Consider the following 22,910-nt stretch of genomic DNA (forward strand, 5'->3'; position numbering starts at 1 on the left):
GGTGTCATGTGGTGACAGATGGGGCAACAGTGTGGTGACCACAGCGTAAAGTACAGAGGTGTCCAATCACTACGTTGTACCCCTAAAACTCTCGGAACCTTGTGCCAATGAGACCCAATAAAAAATGATTATTTTTTTCAAAGCCAACACCCTCATTTCCAGCCACATCTGTGAGTGGGCTCCTTTCCGTGGTGAGCTCCGGGCCGTTTCTGTCACCGGACATCGAACAGGAGTGGGCTGTGCAGGGCCTGGCCTCCTGGATGCTCGCCAGCAGCGATAGGTGTCAGCAGGAATTTACCAGTAAGAACAGCTTTTGATTCAAAATAAGGACAGCTAGCAAGGTGGACACAACCCAAGGCCCGTCAGAGGGAGGCTGAGCACCTTAACTGTGATGGGCCTGGGGAAAGGCGGGGGTGCTGGGCGGGGGGGGGGGGGGCGCTCACCTCGGCCGTGAGCTGCCGCTGGGCATCCTTAGCGGCCCCCAGGTGCTGGACCAGCTCTTCATTTTCCACCGCACACTGCAACAGGGCAAAGGCCTGTCAAATTCTCCTCTAAGATACTTGGAAACGTCTAACTGCCTCTTATTACCTGGTCTATTCCGATCCTATCACATTTCTACGAGGACACTTTTATGCCAGAGTCCCATTTCGTCTTTTCCATAATTCTGAAGGCAGCCTTTCCTACATCCGTGTTCATACTGGATGGCCCCCCATTCCCCCGCCTCTGTAGGCACAGCTCCTCCCCAGATGGGCTCCACCTCGAGCTTCTGGTAAAGGCCTGACGTGGGAAATGAAACCGTATTTGTTCTGTTCTTGCTGTCTTGCTGCTGCTCCAGCTTAAATCTACAGAGGATATGACTCTGCTGCGGGACACACCAGAGTACACTGTGTAAAAACAAACCCTAGACTAGAAAATTCATGAGCTAGATTCCAGAACTCTGGATCTACAGTACTTTTCTTAATGAATTCTATTGATGCACGGATTATTTTTGAGAGGTGGTTATAGGATGCCCTCCCCAGTTCAGGATGACTAGTTCAGTCTGCTGAACTTGCTAATAAGCCTTTTCTCCAAAGGGGCAGCACAGACACCTAAACTATGAGACCAAAGGGCCTGGTCTTCAGGGGCCAATGCCATCTGCAGCAGCCAGAGAAACAGAAGCCTTACAGCTTTTGCCTTCTTCTGCAAGTCGACTATCTGCGACAGCAGGTGTGTGATCTCCTCCTGCTGGCGGGCGGCATCCTCAGTCTTCTTGGCCAGCTCCTCTGAGATACTGGCAATCTGTACGTTGGCGTCCCCTTTCACCAAGAAATGACAACAAGAGAAAGTCAGACCCAGAGAGAACGGTTTTTTTGTGGTGTGCTCAAGAAAAGGCATCTTTGTTACCAGACAGGGGGAGGAGTGGAGAGGACAGTGAAGAAGGAACAGTGCCCGATTTCCCGTACGGGCTCAGTCTGTCATGAGAAAGAGGCGTGGGGACCCAGCCCTGATGACCAAAGCCGCCTCCCTTCCCAGAGAAAGTCAGACAGGCTTGGGGAGTCAGCCAGGAGATGACTGCCCCACCACCCAGTGCATCTGCCCGAATCCCCACGTTTGTGCATGAACGGGTCCACATCATTAACAGGAGCTCCCTGCTCCACCATGTCCTAGAAGGAACTGCTACCGGCACGGTGTAATCCCCTGGAGTGTTTTCAACCCATATTCAGAGTCATAACTCATTTTACTAGATTAGAACACGGGGGGTGTTTCATTTACTGAATGTTTTGCTGAAACTCAAAATACTGTTTGCTCTTTTGTCTTAACTTGTAAACTTACAATGGAGAGGGGGGGGGGAAGTACTTATTTGCAAAATGGAGAACTCTGGCCTCACCTTTCACCCATCAGTTTTGAGAAACCATAATTGGTTAGTGTTTGCACATCGGCAGGAGAACTCTAACTGGGCTTAACTTAGATTTCACATAACTCCAGTATACCAGCAGAAAGCCGGAATCAAACATCCATCTCAGGGAGAAATTAGGACAGTGTAAGACTGACAATCCAGCACCCAATTTCTTATGAATCAGAGTGAGGGGTGCCATGCAAGACAGGGCGGTGGGGAGAGTGTCTCATCCCAATGATGGCAGTTACAGAAAGTAAAAAGAGGGGATGGGGATGGAACAAGGGGACCAGGCCATACTCAGTTCCTTCACACAGTCGTTGACCAGCTGCTGTTCCTTCTCTTCGTAGGTGATGGTCTCCGTCTTCAGCTGGCAGGCCTATGGATAAGGCTCGGGTCAGAGCCCCACAGTCACACCTGGACCGGCGGGGCAGGCAAGGCTGGGGCAAGGAGCAAGGACTAACCTGGGTCTGGAAGACTTCCCTTCACCCTCTCCCCACCTGCCATCCATGACACCCTCAAATACAGACAGTCCATCAGAATGCCCTGCTCAGTTAAGGAATCTCGGACCCTCAAAGCTAAAGAGCTGAAAACGGCATACCACCAGAGGGCACCACACAAAGCGATGTACAGCCCGCAAGTGGCTCCCCTGTGTCTGTTCATTTGCATCAGTCCCGGCTCACAGACACAGACCCCTTTGTGACCCCAAGGGTGTCTAGGACTCAGCTCTGCCTACCGTCTACGGATGACCACAAGAATGGCTAACTCTTATCATGTACCTGCTTTATGCAAGGCACTGTCCTATGAGGTCTGAGTTGGAGTTAGATCTACTGTATTTAGCTAAGTAAAAACATGGTACGATATGAAAGCATTAAAATTCAGAGACCCAGGAGCTACCCCGGGACTCTGGATAGCCTGCTCCCAGCTGACAAGGTAAGAAAGTAGAGATCCAAAGGTCTGAAGAAAATATCCCAGGTGGAGAGGAGCTATCTCTGAGCCAGCCCTCAGGACCAGGCCCAAAGGAGACACTACACTCCCGGAAACCAAGGTAGAACGGGTAGGCAGCTGGGATCAGATTCCCTCCACCTGCTTTAGGGGAACACTGACCGAGGGACAGATTACCATGCACCCAGGCCTGGGGCATTCACATGAGACAGGCACTGGCTATTATGCTGGACAATAGCCCTGGCTTGGCCCCTGGCTATCAGAGAAAGCTTGGACAACCCTCTTGGTCATTCTGGGTTTGTGTCTCCCACTAGAAAATAAGGACTAGACGATCTACGGTGTAAGGAAACAGGACCCATTCCTCGTGCATAGCCCTCGTAAGCTCAGACATGAGGCTCTTTGCAATGGGTGGGTAAGTTCAAGGTGGTCTGCCCTACTGCAGGGATTTCAGGGAACCCTGAGCCAGCTGAGGTGGGCACGCAACCCAAACTTGACAAAGCATACCTCTGGCTGGAGAACATAACTCACTGATAATTAAGACAAAAAGTATTAAACTTGCACGCATCGGTGTTTTTAGGTAGGGGCCATGGGTGAAGGGAAGTAAGAGGTTCAGAGTCACAGAGTCTTACAAATCCAGCCCTTGTCATTCCCTAACTTTCACCACGTTGGCAAATCAAACACCTAGGAGCCTGGGTCCCAGCTTTCTCACTGTAAATGAGAAGCAAAATAACCAGCTTCTAGCCCTGCTGTGAAACTTGGAAAAAACAAAAACAAAAACAAAACACAACTGCTGTGAAACTGGGAAAAAAAAAAAAAACCTGAAAAACAAAAAACACAACACAGGCAAAGTGCATAGCGCCCAGCTAGTCAGAAACACTCAAAAGCATGAGTCCCCATGTGGTCCCAGCTCTACCTTTTTATGTTAATTGTCTAAGAAGTCTGTCTCCAAGTTCTCACGTACTATATTCCCTTAGAGCATATGTGCCCTGTGGCAACAAGCCTCCGTGTCATCTCCATGGCAGAGCTAGAGGATGCCACGAAGAGACACCACCGACAGAGCGTGCCTTAACTGGAGGAGGAGGGGCTTACCACTCTTGCCCACCCGCAAGGAGAATCCCCAAGTCCTCGGTCCCCCGGACAGGTACGTGCTCCCCAGAAGCCAATGCCCAGCTCAGAGGAGGCATGCCAGCCAGGCTCAGGGTGCCGATGTGAGTGGAGCTCAGGTGGCTCTCTCACAGATGGTCACCCTTGAAAACCGCGCTGTAAGCACAGCTCCTCCTGCCAGATGAGGCAAAGGGGGCCACCACCCTCCAGAGGGAATAAGGGCAGGGAGTGCACTTGACCTCCGATCGAAGTACGACGTTCTCCTCTTCGAGGTCCTTCAGCTTCTTCTGAAGAGAATCTAGATGGAAGTAATTCTGGACGGAGGAGGATGACTCATTCCTCTTCAACCTGGGGGAGAAAGTGCAATCTCGCTCCAGAGAGACCGGCTCCCTGCACCTGGCGAAGTACCATTTCCGGTGGGGGGAGGGGTGACCATGAACCATGCAGGAGTGACGGTGGCCCCCTGCTGCCACATAGGCTCACCAGCACTCAGGACTCCCATCCCCACCCTCTGGCCACCATTGTGCAGCTACCACATGGCCTCACAACTCAGCAGAATCAACTATTTGAAACTGACGCACAATTCCGGATGCCTAGAAGTCTATTTCATATTTACATTGCAATTCTGTGTGCCTAGTTCTAAGTATTCTACAAGTATGAAGCCAATTAATGCCCATAACCCTCTGAACCAAGTACTATCAGTATTCCCATATAACAAAGAGGAAACAGATACAGAGCGGTTAAGTAACTTAGCCAAGAGCACACAGCTAGGAAACCACAGAGCCAAGGTGTGAACTGAGACCACCGGGCTCTAGAGTTCATGCTCCTGATGTAAGGTTCTGCGGACTCTCTGAGAAGTCCCCACACCTTCTGTCCCAGGGGCTCACCATAGCATCTCTGGCTCCAGCATCCGTCCTATCCTCTACCTAACTCCAGGGCCCACCTGTTACCCGTGACCAGGCCGGATCAATCTAAATTGACAAATAACCCTGTCTCCTTCCACGTCCTGCTGAAATCATCCACTCTGTTGGAGGCACGTGGAGATGCTTGGTCTGGGGAAGGCTGGGAGCAATGGACCTAAGCCACTGGGGAAGTGACCCTGCCAAGGCACTGCCAAGGAAACAGACGACAGCCAGCTGCCTGCACCCTGGCCCCAGAGACACGGCCCTCTGCGACTTACGGGGTGGAGCACACGGACTCGGGCTCGCTCTCCTCCGCGGCGCTGGTGTAGAACTGAAGCAGCTCATCCTTCATGGACAGCTCATGCCGGAGCTGAGACACCTGCACAGACACAGTGGGGCCGGGGTTTTGTTGGGGGGGGAGGAGAGGGGGACAGCATTCAGCCCTGAGCACCACAGAGCCCCTGCCATGTCCAGACACTTGCTGCTGGGTGACAATGTCTGTTTAATTCCTCACCCAAAGTGAAGGCAGGTCATCAATTTTGGGCTTTTCAAGGAAAAGAGGTTGCATTTGATCCCACTGAAGAAGAATACAGTCACCTGTGTTTTGACAGAAAACCCTCTGCCAAAGTTTATGGTTTTTACTTTGGTTCAGAGGGGAGGTTGAGAGGAGACTAGAAGGCTCTGGAATGAGGTTTAGGGGTGGGGGTGGAGGACAAGACAGCATATGGGCTTTGCAAGTAGCCAGATGACCAGCTGGGCAAATGGCCAGAGAAAGAGATCATGTTACCAAGTGAAAGAAGAGGCCATTCACTTCTGCTGAAACGCAACGCCACCCTGGACCGGGCCCCTGGTGATGCCAGCTCTGGGTGGGCAGCTTCGAGCAGCTAGCCCACCCTCACTGTCATACTTGGGACACTCACAGCCCCACCCTGTGACTGCTGCACCCTCACAGGGCTCTCGGCCAAGCCTGGCCAGACCTTGCTCTGTACTCAGTGACCACAAGATAGCAATTTCAGACACAGGGAGAAAGGAGGCAGCCATCAGGAAGTGGCCATTCTGATAACTAGGACAGTTTTTGCAAGTCGCCTGATTTATACTTAACATCTTAAGCAAACAAACCTGTGCCATAAAAGTTTTCACTTCTGATTAGCAGGGAACCGGTGCTGTAAGCAAGAATTACAATTTGGTTGTCATTCTTTCTTGTTTCTAATTTGATTTGGGGTCTACGGTTGTTTCCAGCTTTCCTACCCAACACAGTGGGTATTTATGACTTCCACGGAGAAGCAAATTCTATGTGCACAAAAGCCTTAGTTCTAACACTACATTGACAATTTAATGATGTGCCAAAGGGGAACATATTACAGCTTCCAAATTCAAAGCTTTTCCAAGGAAAAAGACACTTATCCACTTCCAAAGAGGTGGGTACTATCTGTGTGACGTGAGGGAACCCCCGGCAAGGACAGTCACGTGGAGGAACAGCACACGAGGCACAGTGGGCGACCACGTATGGTCCCCTGGGTGGCATGGTCCTCTGCTCCCTAATGCCTGCGAGAAGGGGAGGTCAGGCCATGATGCTGGGTGCGGGGAAAGCAGGGGGCGACTTGACTTCTCCAAACATGACCATATCCTACCCTAACATTTTTCAGAGGAAGCCGCTGAGGGTGAAAAGTTTTCTCAGATATTGGCAAGTCTGTTTCATCAATATTAAAACCATTACCAAACCTAGGCAACAACAGGTGGGAATAGCTTCAATGAGGACAAGGTCTAAATAAATCTAAAAGACATGAGTCCGGGCATCCCCTCCCACTTAGAAGGTTTCTGACAGAAAATAAGGGAAACCAGGAGAAGAAGAAGCAAGTGAAAGTCCTCACAGCTAAAATCTGCAGTTAAAAGGACAGGGTGATGGGGAAGAAGCAACGAAGTAGGGCCCGGCTCTAATTCCTAAGCCTGTTCCAGCCACCCCGCCCAACTCAGCAGAGCCTTCCTTGTCCTGCCCACACCACAACCTTCCAGAAAACTAGTGCTGCTCCTCCGAAACCCCAGACCTAAAGCCTAAAGCATTCAGTACCCCAGCCCTGACCACGGATGCCCTTCAGCCAAGGTCTGCATCATGAAAATGACAGGGTTCCTACCGTGACTACAACAGCCTATTTTTTCATTTTGTTTTACAAACACAAAATTGTATTGGAATGAAGAATGTGCCGTCGCTGCCCTACTCTGCAGCAGGGCTAGCCTCTTCCCCACAGGGCTCCCCTATGGCCTGCCTGTGCCCACCTGCCCCAGGAACCCCCGCTCACCGCCGTCTTAGCCTGCGTGCACTCCTCACAGGCTAAGTGTACTTCCCAGCCTGTGTGAGGACCTGGCCTCTTAGGGGACAGGGACAGGTGCTGCCCCCGCACAGCCAGGCCTGGTGGCACTGGCTACTCTGGCCTCAGTGAGCAGGTAAAGGTTGTTCCTACCCCAGCTGGCACTGTCCACACTGTCTGAAGCAGGGTCATGAACAGAAGCAGCAGCAGGAAGGCAGCCTTCTGCCTGCAAGAGGCCGCCCCGGAATAGACAGCTCTGGAGCCTGAGCCCAAGCCCAACGGCCCCTGGCCCTTGCCACCAGCTCACCTCCTCCCTGATGTGTTCCACCTGCTCCTCCAACAGCTCGTTCCTCTCCGTTAGTGTCTTGTTCTTCTTCAACAACGACTGGCCGATCCGAGCAGCCAGTTCTAAATCCCGCTCTTTCTATGAAAGGCAAAAGTGAGAACAGATGTTCAGAACACCTGTGCTTCCCAGAGGAGCCCAGGGCACTCAGTGTCAACTGAGGAAAACAGAACATTTCGAACTAACAAAGGTATTAATAACTCACCGTCCACGTACCCACACTTGATACCTGTTCAAAGAAGGGAACGCTCTGCCTACAGAAGGTTTCAGAGCTACGCAGACCTCGGGCAATGGGAGACAACCCAAGGACTACAAGTCTCTGTTTCTACAAGAGAAACGTGCTTCCAAAAACAATTCTCCGCAGCGGCTTTGGGTGTCTGTGAAATCACGTGACAATCTGTCCGCCAGAGGGCTGAGCTACTGTACCCCCAGGGCCCAGCACATGGAAATACTCCTTAGCTGCCTGCTGGATGAATGAATGAGCACAGGAATCCCACGGTGCTCTTGCAATAAAGCAAAGAGCTGATGCAGGGAGGCAGGCTCCTTAGAACATATGAAAGTGGAATTTACAGAGCTATTTGTATTTACTTCATATGAAACAAAAATGGCCAAAGTTACTCTGAAATCCAACAGCATGTTTCTTTTACTTAATGGAGGGTACTTAGGTTGGTTTTTTATTATTTATGTATTTATTTGAGAGAGAGAGAGCGTGACTGCACGAGTGGGAGGATCCAAGGGGGGGAAGAGAGAGAATCTGAAGCAGACTCTCCCCTGAGCGTAGAGCCCAATGCAGGGCTGGATTCGAGGACCCTGAGATCAGGACCTGATCCATGGGAGGAGCCTGCAACTTCTGATCTCAGGTTTGGGGATTTGAGCCCCACGTTGTATGTAGAGATTATTAAAAAAAAAACAAACTTTTAAAAAACTGCTAAAAATACTTTCAAAATGGAGGGGCGCCTGGGTGGCTCAGTCATTAAGCGTCTGCCTTCAGCTCAGGTCACGATTCCAGGGTCCTGGGACTGAGCCCCGCACTGGGCTCCCTGCTTGGTGGGAAGCCTGCTTCTCCTTCTCCCACTCCCCCTGCTTGTGTTCCCTCTCTTGCTGTCTCTATCAAATAAATAAATAAAATCTTAAAAAAAAAATACTTTCAAAATGGTGATAAGCATAAAATCGCCTTACCTCAGAGGCAAAGACTGTGTTAAGGACACAGAAGTTTTTTTATTTCAGTTGATGATACCACTTATATGCCGCAGAGCAGTACACCAAGGAAGATCTTTAGTGGCATATAAAGGTACAGCTGTGAGGCGCCTGAGTGGCTCAGTCGGTGGGGCAGCCGAATCTTGACTTCCGGTAAGGTCATGATCTCAGGGCTGTGAGATCGAGCCCCCGTGTCAGGGTCCTCGCTCAGCCAGGAGTCTGCTTGAGATTCTCTCCCTCTCCCTTTGCCCTTCCCCCTGCTTCTGTGCTCTCTCTAAAATAGATAAATCTTTAAATAAATAAATAAATATGGGAGGAAAGATGTTTCCTCACCGGAGAGACAGCAGGACAGACGCCATCACCAAAGGCTGATTCCTCTGTGCTGAGACACTGTTTGCCACTGTGGTTAGGTTCAACTTGCTCCCTTGTGGGTAGGATTAGCAAGGGGAGGGGAGCTCTGGAAAACTAAATCATTTAAGAAGCTTGTGCTAGGGACGCCTGGGTGGCTCAGTGGGTTAAAGCCTCTGCCTTCGGCTCAGGTCATGATCCCAGGGTCCTGGGATCGAGCCCCGCATCAGGGCTCTCTGCTCAGCAGGGAGCCTGCTTCCTCCTCTCTCTCTGCCTGCCTCTCTGTGATCTCCATCTGTCAAATAAATAAATAAAATCTTTAAAAAAAAAAAAAGAAGCTTGTGCTAATTTCATCCAGCTGGTGTAAGAAGAAGAGGAAGGGAATGTGGAGGAGAAAAGCTGGGGGGGGGGCGGGGAGCAGATGCCTGGGTGGCTCAGTCAGTTAAGCATCTGCCTTCAGTTCAGGTCATGATCCCACAGTTCTGGGATCAAATCCTCCAGCAGACTTCTTGCTCAGCGGGGTAACTGCTTCTCCCTCTCCCTCTGCTTTTGTGTGTGTGTGTGTGCGCACGCACACACTCTCTGAGACAAATAAATTCTCTCTCTGACAAATAAATATATAGAACTTAGAAAAAAAAAAAAGCTAGGGAGGAGCCTTAGCTTCTAACCAGCTACTAACTAACCATATGACCTTGGGCCAATGGCTTCCATTTAACAAGGATCAGGTACACTCTAGGTCAGTTTTTTCCAAACATACATTATAAACCATCATAGGTTGAGAATCATTTTTGTAATGGCAACTGATAATTTGTTTTAAATGAAATTCAACAGCACAAGATTGAAATACCAAAGTGCATTCCACATAATGAGGGTATTATTTCATGTTTATGCTTTCACTTGTCATATACTCATTTATGGGAGTACTGAGTTGCAACCTGAGATGCGTTTCTTACAGTGGGTACTGGTCAAAAGTTTACCTGCTCCGGGGGAACCCTTCTCTTCCACAGCGGTGAGATCAGGCTCTGGTTGAACATCCCTGGAACCCAGTTCCCTCCTCTGTTAGGTGGGGAGGGGGTGTGGGGCAGACTGGCTGTTAGCTACCCTCAAAAAAAAATCTCCTAGCATTATGATTCAGACTTGTACGATATGAAGAAAACAAAGGCACTTTGTATTTCTAACTTTTTATATACCCACTGAGTAATTCCGTGCACGAGCAGCACACCTTCCCCCTTGCTTATCACAGGAATTTCACTGACATAGGAGCCGAGCAATGGAGGTTGAAGTACTGTTTGGGAAGACTCTAGATGCCATTTGGCACTCTCTCGCACAGATGATGGCCACTCCCCACTCCGTTTCCCACAGTCTGGAAACCTGTCACTGCTGTCACCGCTGCCCCAGAAGCCAACCGGGTGCCACATCACGGGAGCCACAAATACCTCCACCTTATTCCCGCAATCTGAGCCTGCCAAGGCACAAAGGGGACCAGTGACTCTGGCCAATGAACCTTTCTGTGTACTTTCTGTGTACTCATCTGTGTACTCATCTGTGCTTGCTACAGAGTCCTCCAAGGACGGTTCTCTGCTCGGTGGCCCTTCATCACTTCTGAGACTCAACATATGTGTTTACTGGGTACGTGGAGGAAAGGAGCCAAAGGAATGGTGGGAGGGAACCTACCTCTCCAGGCCAACTCAAAATTAGCATCTTGTGCAAATGGTTTCAGCTGGCTAACACTCACTTAAAAAGGCAATACCAGTGTCAATTTCTCTTTGGAAGTGTGGTCTCCACACATCTAACTCAAGCACACTGAATCTACCAGAACAAATTCTCAGACTGAATACCCAGTAAGCACTTAAGGCCAGAGGCTTCACTGCCTCCTTGGGTCTACACTGCCATCATGCATGCATCGTGGGAAGTTCCGACAAGCGCAGACATTCTGCATGTCTTGGCCACAGTCTGCATGCAAACTCCATGGCAAACAAATCAAGCAAAAATTATAGTTACAAAAGCCCTCTGGGTAAGGCCGGCTGGAGCACCCAAAGGATGGTGAGGGCTTCCCATGGCACACAAAGGCCAGAGCCCAAGAGCAATGGGCAGGGGAAGAAAAACAAATGGGCTGTGCACTCAGTGAAGCCCTTTGCCCTCCCCATGACACCCCAAACCTCAGACCTGGGGCTCTCCTCATCGTCCCTGCCCCACAGGGGGGCAGCTTTCACCCCATCTACACCAAAAATTGAATCTTTATAGTAACAGAAACTAAAACTCTCTGCTGGGGGGGATAAAAGGGCAAGAAGTTATAGTAAAACTATTTATGGATGAAATGAAAAAATTAAACAAGTTCTGTGGTGTCTAAAAGTTATCTAAGGGGAGTACCTAGCTGGCTCAGGTGGTAGAGCATAAGACTCTTGCTCTCAGGCCTGTGAGTTTGAGCCCCACATTGGGTGTGGAGATTACTTAAAAGTTACCTAAAAATAGTTCATTTATAAGTTACATTAACTTATTGAAGTAGCTCTGGTTTTTCTTTACTAAGAGGACAGACTGGTTGGTTTCTCCTGGATGATTCCAGAAATGAAACATTCACATTTATTACACAACCAGCCAAAATGTGGTAAATGTTTACAGCTAAAAACAGGAGAGCGGCTAGGAAGTGACCACTGGGTTAAACTACAGTGAGCATGAGAGATTACAAATAAAGAATTTAGGCCCTTGGTAATAAACTATTAAAAGAACCGGGTTCCCTCGTTCAGCTGGGAAATGCAGCCAGGTGGAGGAGCTCATTCCCAGGGCTCGCTCCCTCTGCCTGCCCTGCTTTGCTTAAAGAGACAGTGACCTGGTTCAGCCCCTTCTGCCAGTGGCGCCCCTGCTGTCTGACAACAGCCCTCAGAGATGGAGAGCAGCAAGCCTCCCACACATGGCGGATGACTCATCTCATTCACCAATCTCAGCATCAAAAGCATGACTAAGGGGCCCTCGGAAAAACCCTCTCCAAACGAGGGGGAGAGGGTGGTGGGGGTGGTGGGAGGCAAGCTCTGCCCAAAGGTAAATCCAAAGGCAGGAAGTCAAGGCGAGCTGCTGTGGAATCCTCTTCCCCTTAGAGGCAGAAACAAAAGCTCCACACCTGCCACCGGCTGCGCTTTGGCATCCTGTGTGTAGTACGTGTACACACACACACACACACACTCTCTCTCTCTCTCCCCTCACCCGCACCCCCAAACCCTGCCTGCGTGTGGCCGGCCTGCGAACCAAAGCAAATGATCAGAGGAAGCAGAACCAAAGCCAAGCCAAGCATAACACAGCCCAGTACCGCGGTCCCGTGACCGAGGCAGTTCACCTTTCACCGGGGAACCGCCTAGTTCCGAAGAAAGGCAGTGACTCAGCAGTGGTTCTTATCAGGACAAGGAGAAGAATGGCATTATAAATGAAATGCACACACACACAGACCATGCCAGAATGAGCTGCTAAAAACAGAACCCAGAGGGCACAAAGCCACCAGAAGAAAGCACCCCACAAATATTCTTCTTGACAGCTCAGGTTTTGGGGGTTTGTTTTTTTTTTAAAGAGGACAGCATGCCATCTGGGGAGTGACACTGGCTGAGCAGATGAGCTGGGGGGACAGGGAACTAGATACCCAGGCTCTGCATGAAGCGCTGCAGGCCCAGCTCCTTCGGAAGCAATCCTCAGATGTCCAAGCAGAGATGGGGCTCGGCACCGCCAGTGCCAGCTCAGCAGGGACCAAGCACGGCAGGCGGAAGATGCTCACAGAGTCAGCATCCCATAATAAATGTGACCCTGTTTCTGTTTTTAAAATGTCCCACTGACAGCCAATGGCCTATACTCCCCACAACGAAATGAACAGGGCGGTCAACACTCGAGCCAAAAGCAAGAGTCCCGGGTGCTGCAGTTACCAGCCTAGGGTGCAAGGCAGCCGTGTGGCCCTGGGCTGCTTCTGTCCTCTGATTTGGGTCCCTACACCCGAACCGGGGGCACCTGCGGCCGAGAGCTAACGCAGAACTGACAAGACACAGCTCTCAGAAACAATTCACCTTTGATAACAAGCATGACAACAGCAGCAGACACTTGCAAAGGGCTTATCATTTCCAAGGTTATAAGGGAAGAGACCTCCCCCCACCAACCCCACACCCCTGTCCTGGATGGTCCCCACCTTGGAAAAGCTTCCAGCTAATCTGGCCAGGAGAACAGAACAAAGCGAATTGCAGGATGACTGCCATGCTCAGGGCTCACGGGGGTACAGACCCCCTGGAGCCGTGGGGACAAACAGCTCTGAAGGTCCCCATGAGCCCTGCAGCACAACACTCAAGGCCAGGGAAGGATGGGGGAGGTCCCTGGTGACAAGCTGGAGGGGGTTTCAGAACGGGATCTGTGTGTAGCTTTGGTTGCCACAGTGAGGACTTCTAAGTGTCTCTAAGTGTGGGGGGTGGGGCAAAGAGGTCAGAGCGGGCTTGGGATGCGGGCTACAGAAAGAAACAGAAACCTCCCTCCTGAGGCTCTGTGGGCTGGAGGAGTGGAGTGGGCTTGGAATAAAAAGAATGGTCCAGACAGAGCCTCCTCAGGAGAACTGACAGCTAACAGTGTGGACTGAGGAGTAGATGCTGGAAATACCAGGGTACCCAAACAGCATGGCACTGCTGGGGGGTAAGGACCAGTGGGAAGGGGTCTGTGACGAACCATTTTCAGAAGCCACTGGTGCTGGGCACCTGGGTGGCTCAGTGGGTTAAGCCTCTGGCTTTGGCTCAGATCATGATTTCAGGGTCCTAGGATCGAGCCCTGCATTGGGTTCTCTGCTCAGCAGGAAGCCTGCTTCTCTCTCTCTCTCGGCCTCTCTGCCTACTTGTGATCTTTCTCTGTCAAATAAATAAATAAAATCTTTAAAAAAAAAAAAAAAAGTCATTGGTGCCAACCAAGCTAGCCTCCCAAGTGCCTAACGCCAGCCACCATAATGGCGGCAACTAGAGTACCACCAGAAGGCCTGTGCCCCAAAATGCCTCGCAATGGCCCTGTCTCACGGCCAAAAATGTAACATCACTTATTTGGGGCCGACCTGTTGGTAACTACTGTGACATGCAGGTGACCGAGAAGTCTCAGCTTCTGCCTACACGCAGAGCAGAGAGAGGACTGGCTGCAGGAGAAGGGAGGGGAGCCGATGGCTAGGCAGGTGAGCCTTGAGGAACTCAGGGGGGAATCCAAAGAGTCCACCCCTCAGAGCAGCCGTGAGAGTACTGGATGTTCAGATGGGAAAAATATAGGAGAGGAGATACATAAAAGTGGGATACAAAGATGTCTCCCAAAACTCTGGGTTCCACCACTCCTGCTCGGTCCTGTGTTTCAACCTTGTCCTACCAGTGGCTGAAAAGGACAACAATGATTTCTGTGTCTCCCACATCATGCTACCCTTTTCCTGGAGAAGAGCTGACGAATAGTAACATGACCCCAAGTCAACCTTGGCTCCAGAGCAGAAACAAGGGTCTAAGTTAGCACTGGTGCCATTAAGGACTGATAACGTTTAAAGACAGGCACTTATTCAATATGCACCTATAAGAACCTGCTGTATTCTGGCCGGTTCTAGGCATGGGGGTATACATATGGTGCTCATCTGTTTGTAGAGGTATGCACAGCCCTGGGATTCTCAACTGCCAAAAGAATGCTAAGAAGAAACCGAGAAAAACAGAGTCCCTAAAATACCAGCAGCTCATCCACTTCTAAGCAAGTTTCATAATTTTTCTTTCCCAGAATGATTTTTGGTTATTTCTATGCTGTGTAATATCCCTTTAACCTGAGGTAAGTTCCAAAAAACCACAAAGATATAATGATGATGTCTTCTTTGGATGCTTTTGGATACCCTTAAAGTATAGCATTACAAAACACTTTCAGGGTTTTAAAAAGTCTTAAATTGGATCTTCTAGCAAGCACTCCTATTTTGTGTCATTTATACGTTCCTTTTAAAAACCTAACATACCTTGTACAAAGTTATAGCTACAAAGACCTGCGGAGCTAACAGTTCAAAAAGCAAAGGCACGGCTTTGTACCCCAAGAGGGCTCCATTTTGGGGACTCTTCACTGAGACCAACAACCATGTATGCTTTAATCAATGTAAGTTATAATCAGTCAATCATAAGCGGCCCTCGGCCTCCCCAGAAGCACTTACCTCCTCAAGAAGCCGAGTGACAGCATCTATGTCATTATATGTCTTAGTCATCTGGCCAACTCTTTCAGCACATAAAACTGCAAGAAATAAAAGTGGCAATGAGCTACGGATGTCACAAACCAGCCAAACAAATAACCCATCTAATAAAGCGGCCTTTAAGTCGGGCACAAAGGGTCGCTGGTTTGGCCGGGTTCGACCCACACTGCACTCGGCACCACCAGATTTCATTTCCCAGTTCCAGAGAAGAGCCTCAGGGGGGGCTCAGGGATGAGATAACTTCCAATCCTGCAAGGTTCTGATTGTGCGTATGTGTCTGTGTGTGCCACGCTCGTGCATACACAGAGGGGTGGCACGGGGGACAAGACGCTGGATTAGAAAGGGGTCTGGCTTCATGTAAACTCAGCAAACTGAAACGGATCAGCAGCATAGGCACCAGTGTGTGAGGGATCAGAAAGCATCCCAAGGGTCTAGAGCTCGCCAACCACAGAGACCCAACTGCATGGACGGAGAAGGATCCTTCAGAAATGGGCTACTGGTATAATTATTAAATAACAATCTTAGGGGGCGCCTGGGTGGCTCAGTAGGTTAAGCCTCTGCCTTCAGCTCAGGTCATGATCTCAGGGTCCTGGGATCCAGCCCCACATGGGTCTCTCTGCTCAGCAGGGAGCCTGCTTCCTCCCCACCCCGCCCCGCCTGCCTCTGCCTACTTGTGATCTCTGCCTGTCAAAGAAATAAATAAATGAAATCTTAAAAATAAATAAATAAACAAACAAACACATAACAATCTTAGCTGATCATTTCATAATGGTGCAGCCCCTCCCCTCCCCTCTCCAAATGGCCTAAATTCTAAGGCAAGGCAACCAGTTTCCCTACCATGAAAACTAGGGTGGTCGATTCTTTTTAATCCACGCCAAAAAGGCTGATACCATTCCCGCCATGAACCCAAACACAGCTCGCAGACTGGTATTTCACCAGGTATCTAATTGGCTATGGTCATGAGAGGCTACGAGGGCCGCCTGAGGGCGCGTGGGCCTTTGTTCTCCTGTTGGAGTAAAAGGTGGTGCCACAAAACACTTTAGTCTGCGGAAAAATCACTGGGCGGTTTTATTTTAAATCCATGGCAAGGAATCGATTTGCAATTCTGCAAACACCAAGAAGGGTGTCACAGGTTTTATTCTGTGGAGGAAGGAATGAACGTAAGTCCCTGTAAGACCCAAGTGAAAAATTATTTAAAACTTGCCACTTCTGCCATTAATAAAGTCCCGGTAACTCCTTATAACTAAGACTCTACAAAATAATTCCTTAAGAGCCGAAGGCTTGGTTCAGCTTTCACAACGACCCACGTTCAGAAATGGCCCAGGCAAGGCAGCTGGGAATCAAGTGGGTTACTAAGCCAACCTCTGTAGCATTGCTAATGGCAAGCTGCAAGAGGAATGCAATAGGTCTCTAAATATTTTATTAAATGCAAGTAAAGATCACCCTAGTGAATGAGCTCAGAGAAACCGGATCCGTTGGAATGATTTTCCAGCTTAAGGAGATCTGAAATCTGGGTCCAAATCTGAAACCCCCTTCCAGCTCTCTCCTCCACCAGACACTTCTCTGGGAGCTGGAAGGAAGTACACTGCCTCGGGCGCTTCCTTTCCCTGGCCTCCAGTGGGGGCTGCCCTGCTAGCAAAAACCAGGGAGCTTCATGTAAGGAAGGGTTGGTTTAAACCAGAATTTAACTTGATGGAGGTGGAGTGCAGCTCAAATGGCTCTAAATTGTTCATCAGCGCAGGGCAGGAGAAATCCTTAAGAGAAGATTCCTGTGCCCCCTAAGGAGTTCGTTTTCACAGGAGGGGGGTGGGGGGTACAACTGTGCTCTGTGGCAGCACTGCAGGAAAAGAGGCAGGAGGCCTCCCCAGCCTGTTGGCCCCACAGACAAGCACTGGCACACCCAGCTCATTAACAAGAAACAGATCCCAGCAGGAACAAAAGGCCTCTGTGCAGAACCCGGTGTTGTGACCAGGGGGCCCTGCTTACTGCCTACCCCAGCCCTTAACTTAGAGGACCAAGTACTCTGCTATTGTGGAGAAAAAGAAAACCAGGCTAGACTTGAATCGGTCTCCATGTCACCCGAACAGGAGACAGCAGGATTCCGAGCTGCTTTTTTCCTCTGGGACTGTATTAATCAGAAATTACACTTCTACTTTCAGGCGAATTTTTTGAGTTAATCATGTGTAGATAATCACATGCAGATGTAAGAAATAATACAGAGGTCCCTAACACTCTTTACCCAGTTTCTTGCAGATGGTAACATTCTGTGAAATATCACAACCAGGGCACTGACATTGATACAATCCACGAAGCTGACTCGGATTTCCCCAGCTTAATTCTTAGTCATCTGAGCGTGCAAGCATGCCCCACATGGGACTCGTAAGCTCTCAACAATCCTATTACTGTGCTGGTTGTGTATCCACCACCACAAAGATCCCTCGTGTTTCCTTTTCTAAAGCTAATTTTCAAAAAGCTTTAATGTGCTTTAACCATTGACCCAATAAGATGTACACTTGGACCAGTGGGTTTTTTCCTAGCATGAACCAGATACATATTGTTGCCACGCACACAGGGACAGGAGGGCAGGTGTGACCTTTCACGTTCAGTTAGGGCTGCAGAGTGAGGGAGAGACCTTCCCAAAGTCCCCAGGCCTTTGAGAGAGCCCAGCTTCGGAAATCAGAGGCATAAATGAAAAACCACTGCTGACCCTGAGCTATTAAAGGATGTGTATTGTTATTCCAGTAATGCTTTGAAAAATACATGTAATCTGGGGTACCTGGGGGGCTCAGTGGGTTAAGCCTCTGCCTTCACTCAGGTCATGATCCCAGGGTCCTGGGATGGAGCCCTGCATCAGGCTCCCTGCTCAGCGGGAAGCCTGCTTCTCCCTCTCCCACTGCCCCTGCTTGTGTTCCCTCTCTTGCTGTGTCTCTCCCTGTTAAATAAATAAATATATACATATATACATATATATTATATATATAGTATATATAATATATATTATATATAATCCTAATGAAGAGAAGATGTACTGATTTATAATAAAAACACAGGAAAAAATTAGAAGAGTCATAAAAATATTGACATTTAGATAGCATTACAAATTCAAAAAATTTTTTTTTGTAGTGACCATGTACTGACGGGGGAAAAATTACTTAAAATATTTCTCAGAACGTATACAGTTGACTACAATATAGGGTCCTGAGATCCTCCCTGATGCAACTTTTTAGAGAAACCAGTAACAGCAGCAGCAGGAGACCTTTACTGAGCACATCTCCTATGGCCAGGCCATGTTTAATAGCCCTCTATACGGATGATTGATAAATACAGCCAGATGGGAACTTACACTAACCCCATTTTAAAATGGGAAACTGCTGGGTGGCTCAGTGGGTTAAGCTTCTGCCTTCAGCTCAGGTCATGATCCCAGGGTCCTGGGATCAAGCCCCGCATCGGGCTCTCTGCTCAGTGGGGAGCCTGCTTCCTCCTCACTCTCTGCCTGCCTCTCTGCCTGCTTGTGATCACTCTATCAAATAAATAAATAAAATATTTTTAAAAATAAAATGGGAAACTGAGGCCCAGAGAGGTTAAGTCACTCCTCTGATGTCATACAGCTACCAAATGGTGATGTCAGTCTAAGAAGAGATGCCCAGCAGGGGCAGCAGTTAACATTCACACAGTTTCTGCTACGTCTGGGGGATTTAATGTGCCTTTTCCTTAATCCTCACCACAGCCCTGCAGGGTGGGTGCTGTCATGATGACCATTCCACAGATGAGAAAACCGAGACGTGAAGGACCCGACCAAGGTCATGGATGCACGGCAGGACTGCACGTCGGCCAGTCTGGCTTGCGTCCTGAGCTAGGGAGCCTTAGAGGACACAAGGGCGAGGCTGAGGCCAGCACACATCAATAATATTCAGGATCCAGAAACAGAGCAAGAAGCATCTGTGGTGTAGGGCAGAGACCCCTTGTGCCAGGGCTCTGAGGCTTAGGTTTCCACAGGAGACTCTAGCAAGGTCATGAGGCCCTGGACAAGCCCTGTAATTGTGTGTCTTGGGTTCCTCTTCCAAGAAATGAGGGGTCTGGGGTGAGAACAATGAAGTGGGCAAAGAACCAACAATGCCTTTAAACAGTAAGACAAGTACAGGCTGCACCTTCCAAGCACAGACTTTCTAGATATTCAATCTACAAGAGACCATAGTCCTGTTTCTCTCTCCATGGGAACGACATTCCAAAGGGAGGCTCCAGTTCTGACCAAAGGAGCGCTAGCACATCAATCCACTTCCACTCAAAGGATGTTGAAAAAACAAACACTAAAGTAAAAGTACAGCCATAAACCTCCATAGTAACATGAACATCTAGGGTCTAAGCCCTAGAAAAAGAAGTTTAACATGCCCACAGTAGCAAAGCTGATACACCATACACACAGCACCCCTCTCGCAGTATCAAACTAACGTGTCTCAAACGAGCAGCAGGCTCTGTGCTCACCAGGACAGGAAACCTGCCTTTTCCGAGGCACAGAGAAAACAGGCCGCCCACATGCCCCTTCTGGGTAACTATGGGCCGGGGCCCGGGGTGTGTGAGGCCCGGCAAGTCCCTTTAAGGAGCCTGGGCTTCCATGATGGGACAGCAGAAGCCGTTCTCAAAGAGGAAGTGTCCACCTAAAAGCTGTATTTCAGAAAAATTTTGGCCACAGTACAGAGAAATGGGGGGCGGGGGTAGTCAAGGCTGTTGATTAATCCAAGGCATTCTTAAATGGCTGTGAAATGGAGAGGAGTGGTCTCTCTTGTTCAGAGAGTTAAGAGACAGGATGGGATGGGAGGTAAATCAGAAAGACAGGATTTGGGCTTCTCACTGGAACAGAGGGGACATGGGCACTCCACTTCTTAGGCCTACTGTCCCCCACAAAGACAGGTGCATGTGACGGAAGGTCAGAAGCACGGCGGCCCTAATGCAGTCACTGGCAAGGGGGGCAGTGGCTGAGGTCGCTACGGGAATAACGTGCCAGGCAGAGGGCCACACAACCACCTGTAGCAGGAGGGCCACAGCAGCAAGGAATGACTTCCCAGGAGCTAAATCCTGGTCTGCAATGAGAGAAGAACCCAGTGCCTATCCCTGGGTGGGCAGGTGGAATCAGTAAGCCAGACTGGAATGAGTGGCCCTGAGCAGGCCAAGCAGAGACAGCAAGGCCTGTACTGGGCTGTCAACTAACTGGGGGAGGGAGGAGAGTGCAGCTCGGGGCGGGGAGCGTGGTGGGGAGGGGGGGTGCAGCTCTGGCTGAAAATCAGCAATGCAAATTTTATTCAAATTAAACCATGCCCCATACATTTCTGAGAATAAATGCTGGCAGCCATTTTACAGTTCCCGTTCATAGACCTGAGATGCCAGCCAAGAAATCCCCAATATCTACAGAGAGCAGGCCCTGAAGAGAGAGGAGTGACTGCCTAATGAGGAGATGCTGTCATTGGGAAACTCGGGGTGACCACCTGAGGCCCAAGAGAAACCCCCACGGGGAAGAAAACAAGGGACCAGGGGCAGCAGGGGTGGGGGGTGGGGTGGGACTCCAGGGTTAAATCAGACACGCCATGGGAAGGAGCCCCGGGGCAGCAGTGGGAGAAGTGGGCAGGGGTGGGGCAGCAGTGGGAGAAGGGGGCAGGGGTGGGGCAGGCCGTGGAGCGGCCAGAGCAGGAAGTCAGCCAGAGCAGGAAGTCAGACGCAGAACTGCAAGCCTGACCAATGGTGTGGAGGGCAAGAAGGTTCCAGCACATGGCCTGCTCTCCCGATGAACCCGTGCCTTCTCATCACATTAACGGACTCAACAAGGCCCCCTTGACATTTTTGGCCTTATCAGACTTCTCCAAGAAACTCTGGTTGGCAGTCCTCACTGCTCACTTAGGTACTGCATCGTGGTGGAAAGATTCTCCTCAAGCTGTGTGAAAGAGTAGGTCTCATCACTTAACCTAATTTTGGTAACAATTCTCCTGTCAGTTTTACACATCTCTGGAGCAAATAAATGAATGTTTTGCACATGTACAAATATATGTGTGTATACAGACAAAAGTGCACATATATATACGATTAAATTATAAATATGTGTGTGTGTGTGTGTGTGTGTGTGTGTGCGCGCAAGCGCCAAGACCTCAGGAGACATTGCTCCCTTAGAACACAAAGACCAAGTCACCAATATCCACGAATGGAGAGAAGATATTCATGACTGCCCATAATATTTGCATTTGGGGTTGTTTGGCTTATTATTTGGGTTATTTGGCTTATGGTTTTTTGGTGTTCTAGCTTATTCACAGATCCTTTAATTAATTAGAACATTGCTTTTCAACCTTAGAACCTGCTTCTAAGTCCCCTCCCTGATAAATTCTCCTCTTACCTTAAAATCTTTAAAAAAGTGAATTTTATTTTCTATAATACTTATAAAAACCCTAAACATATTGAATAAGCTTTCAATATGCCCAGCTGAGATGGAAGCCGGCAGTTAGGTGTCAAGGAAGAGTCCACAAATCAGTGGGTTGGTTATCCCTCTCTCTCTCTGACCAGTAACAGCAGGTGCCAGTTGAAAAAGCATCCCTACAGTTGGCCCCCATCCTCCAGGAAGTAAATCTAGTACTTACTGTCTGTCCCGCCCCCAGGTAAGGCAAGGAGTGGAAGGTTTAGAACCTGAAAGTCATAGGCTAAAAAAATGCCCCCCACCCCTGTGAAATTCTAAGTGAGTCAGCACTGGGGCTAAGTTTCCAGGCATTACAAAACAAACATCCTTTATTCAAAGCTTTGTCTAGATGCTTTTGAATTTGGTTTGGCTTGGTGCCACATGTGCCTCTTTCCTTCTGCAGGGACCGTCTCTTGCCTGCTTCTCCAGCTGGGCCTTCCTGCTCCTCCCCGAGGCCCAGCAGTCAACAGTCCGCCCGTGTAAAGACTGTGGCTTTCCCAGTCAGCCTTCCCTTGGAAGACAGCTAGCAGACTCCCAGACTGGGCCAATCTGGCAAAGCACTTTGATGAGGGGGACATCTTTTTTTTTTTTTTTTAATTTATTTGGGAGACAGTGAACACAGCAAGCGAGAAAGAACATGAATGGAGAGGGGGAGAGAGAAAGAGAAGCAGGGTCCCTGCTGAGCAGAGAGCCCAATGTGGGGCTCGATCCTGGGACCCTGGGATCATGACCTGAGCCAAAGGCAGAGGCTTAATCTACTGAGCCACCCAAGTGCCCCAAAGGCAGGGGGACATCTTTAAATGGCAGCAGCCCCTGCGTGCCTTGACCACACACAGTGCTGGTGGGTTAGACACCTGTGTCCCCATACTTTATGGCAGAGAAACTTGGGCTCTGAGAAGTCAGATGAATGGCCTAAGGTCACAGACTTGACAAGTCCCTCAGGCCTCTACACAAGAGAAAGAAAAATCTATGTCCACACAAAACTTGCACACAAATATTTACAGCAGCGTTACTATGAGAGCCAGAGAGTGGAAACAACCCAAATGACCCTCTTCTGGTGAACAGATAAACAGAATGTGGTACATCTGCCCCCTGGCGAGTTACACAGCTGTAAAAAAGAGGGGAGGCTTGGTATACGCATCAAGTGGAGGGATCTCAGCAGCCTACGTTCAGAAGCAGCCTGACACAAAAGACCTTACCTTGTAGGTACCTTATCTTGCTTTCCTATGAGGTATCCAGTACAGGCAAAAGGGACAGAAAGCA

General features: G+C 49.5%; 1 protein-coding gene across 2 annotated transcripts in view; it reads right to left on the bottom strand.

Moving 5' to 3' along the window:
• Nucleotides 1-22,910, bottom strand: part of TRAK1 (trafficking kinesin protein 1) — a gene marked incomplete at its 5' end in the record, with an annotated part of 118,935 nt that overhangs the window by 28,802 nt on the left and 67,223 nt on the right. For both annotated transcript variants that reach the window (XM_080817903.1, XM_080817904.1), the window contains 7 exons: nt 444-518; nt 1,165-1,295; nt 2,174-2,252; nt 4,162-4,270; nt 5,103-5,203; nt 7,438-7,554; nt 15,179-15,255. In XM_080817903.1, coding sequence (XP_080674029.1) covers nt 444-518; nt 1,165-1,295; nt 2,174-2,252; nt 4,162-4,270; nt 5,103-5,203; nt 7,438-7,554; nt 15,179-15,229 — 663 coding nt within the window. The remainder of the gene's footprint in view (nt 1-443; nt 519-1,164; nt 1,296-2,173; nt 2,253-4,161; nt 4,271-5,102; nt 5,204-7,437; nt 7,555-15,178; nt 15,256-22,910) is intronic.

The sequence above is a fragment of the Martes martes genome (genome assembly GCF_963455335.1).
Source record: "Martes martes genome assembly, chromosome: 1".
In the NCBI taxonomy this organism is placed as follows: Eukaryota; Metazoa; Chordata; class Mammalia; order Carnivora; family Mustelidae; genus Martes; species Martes martes.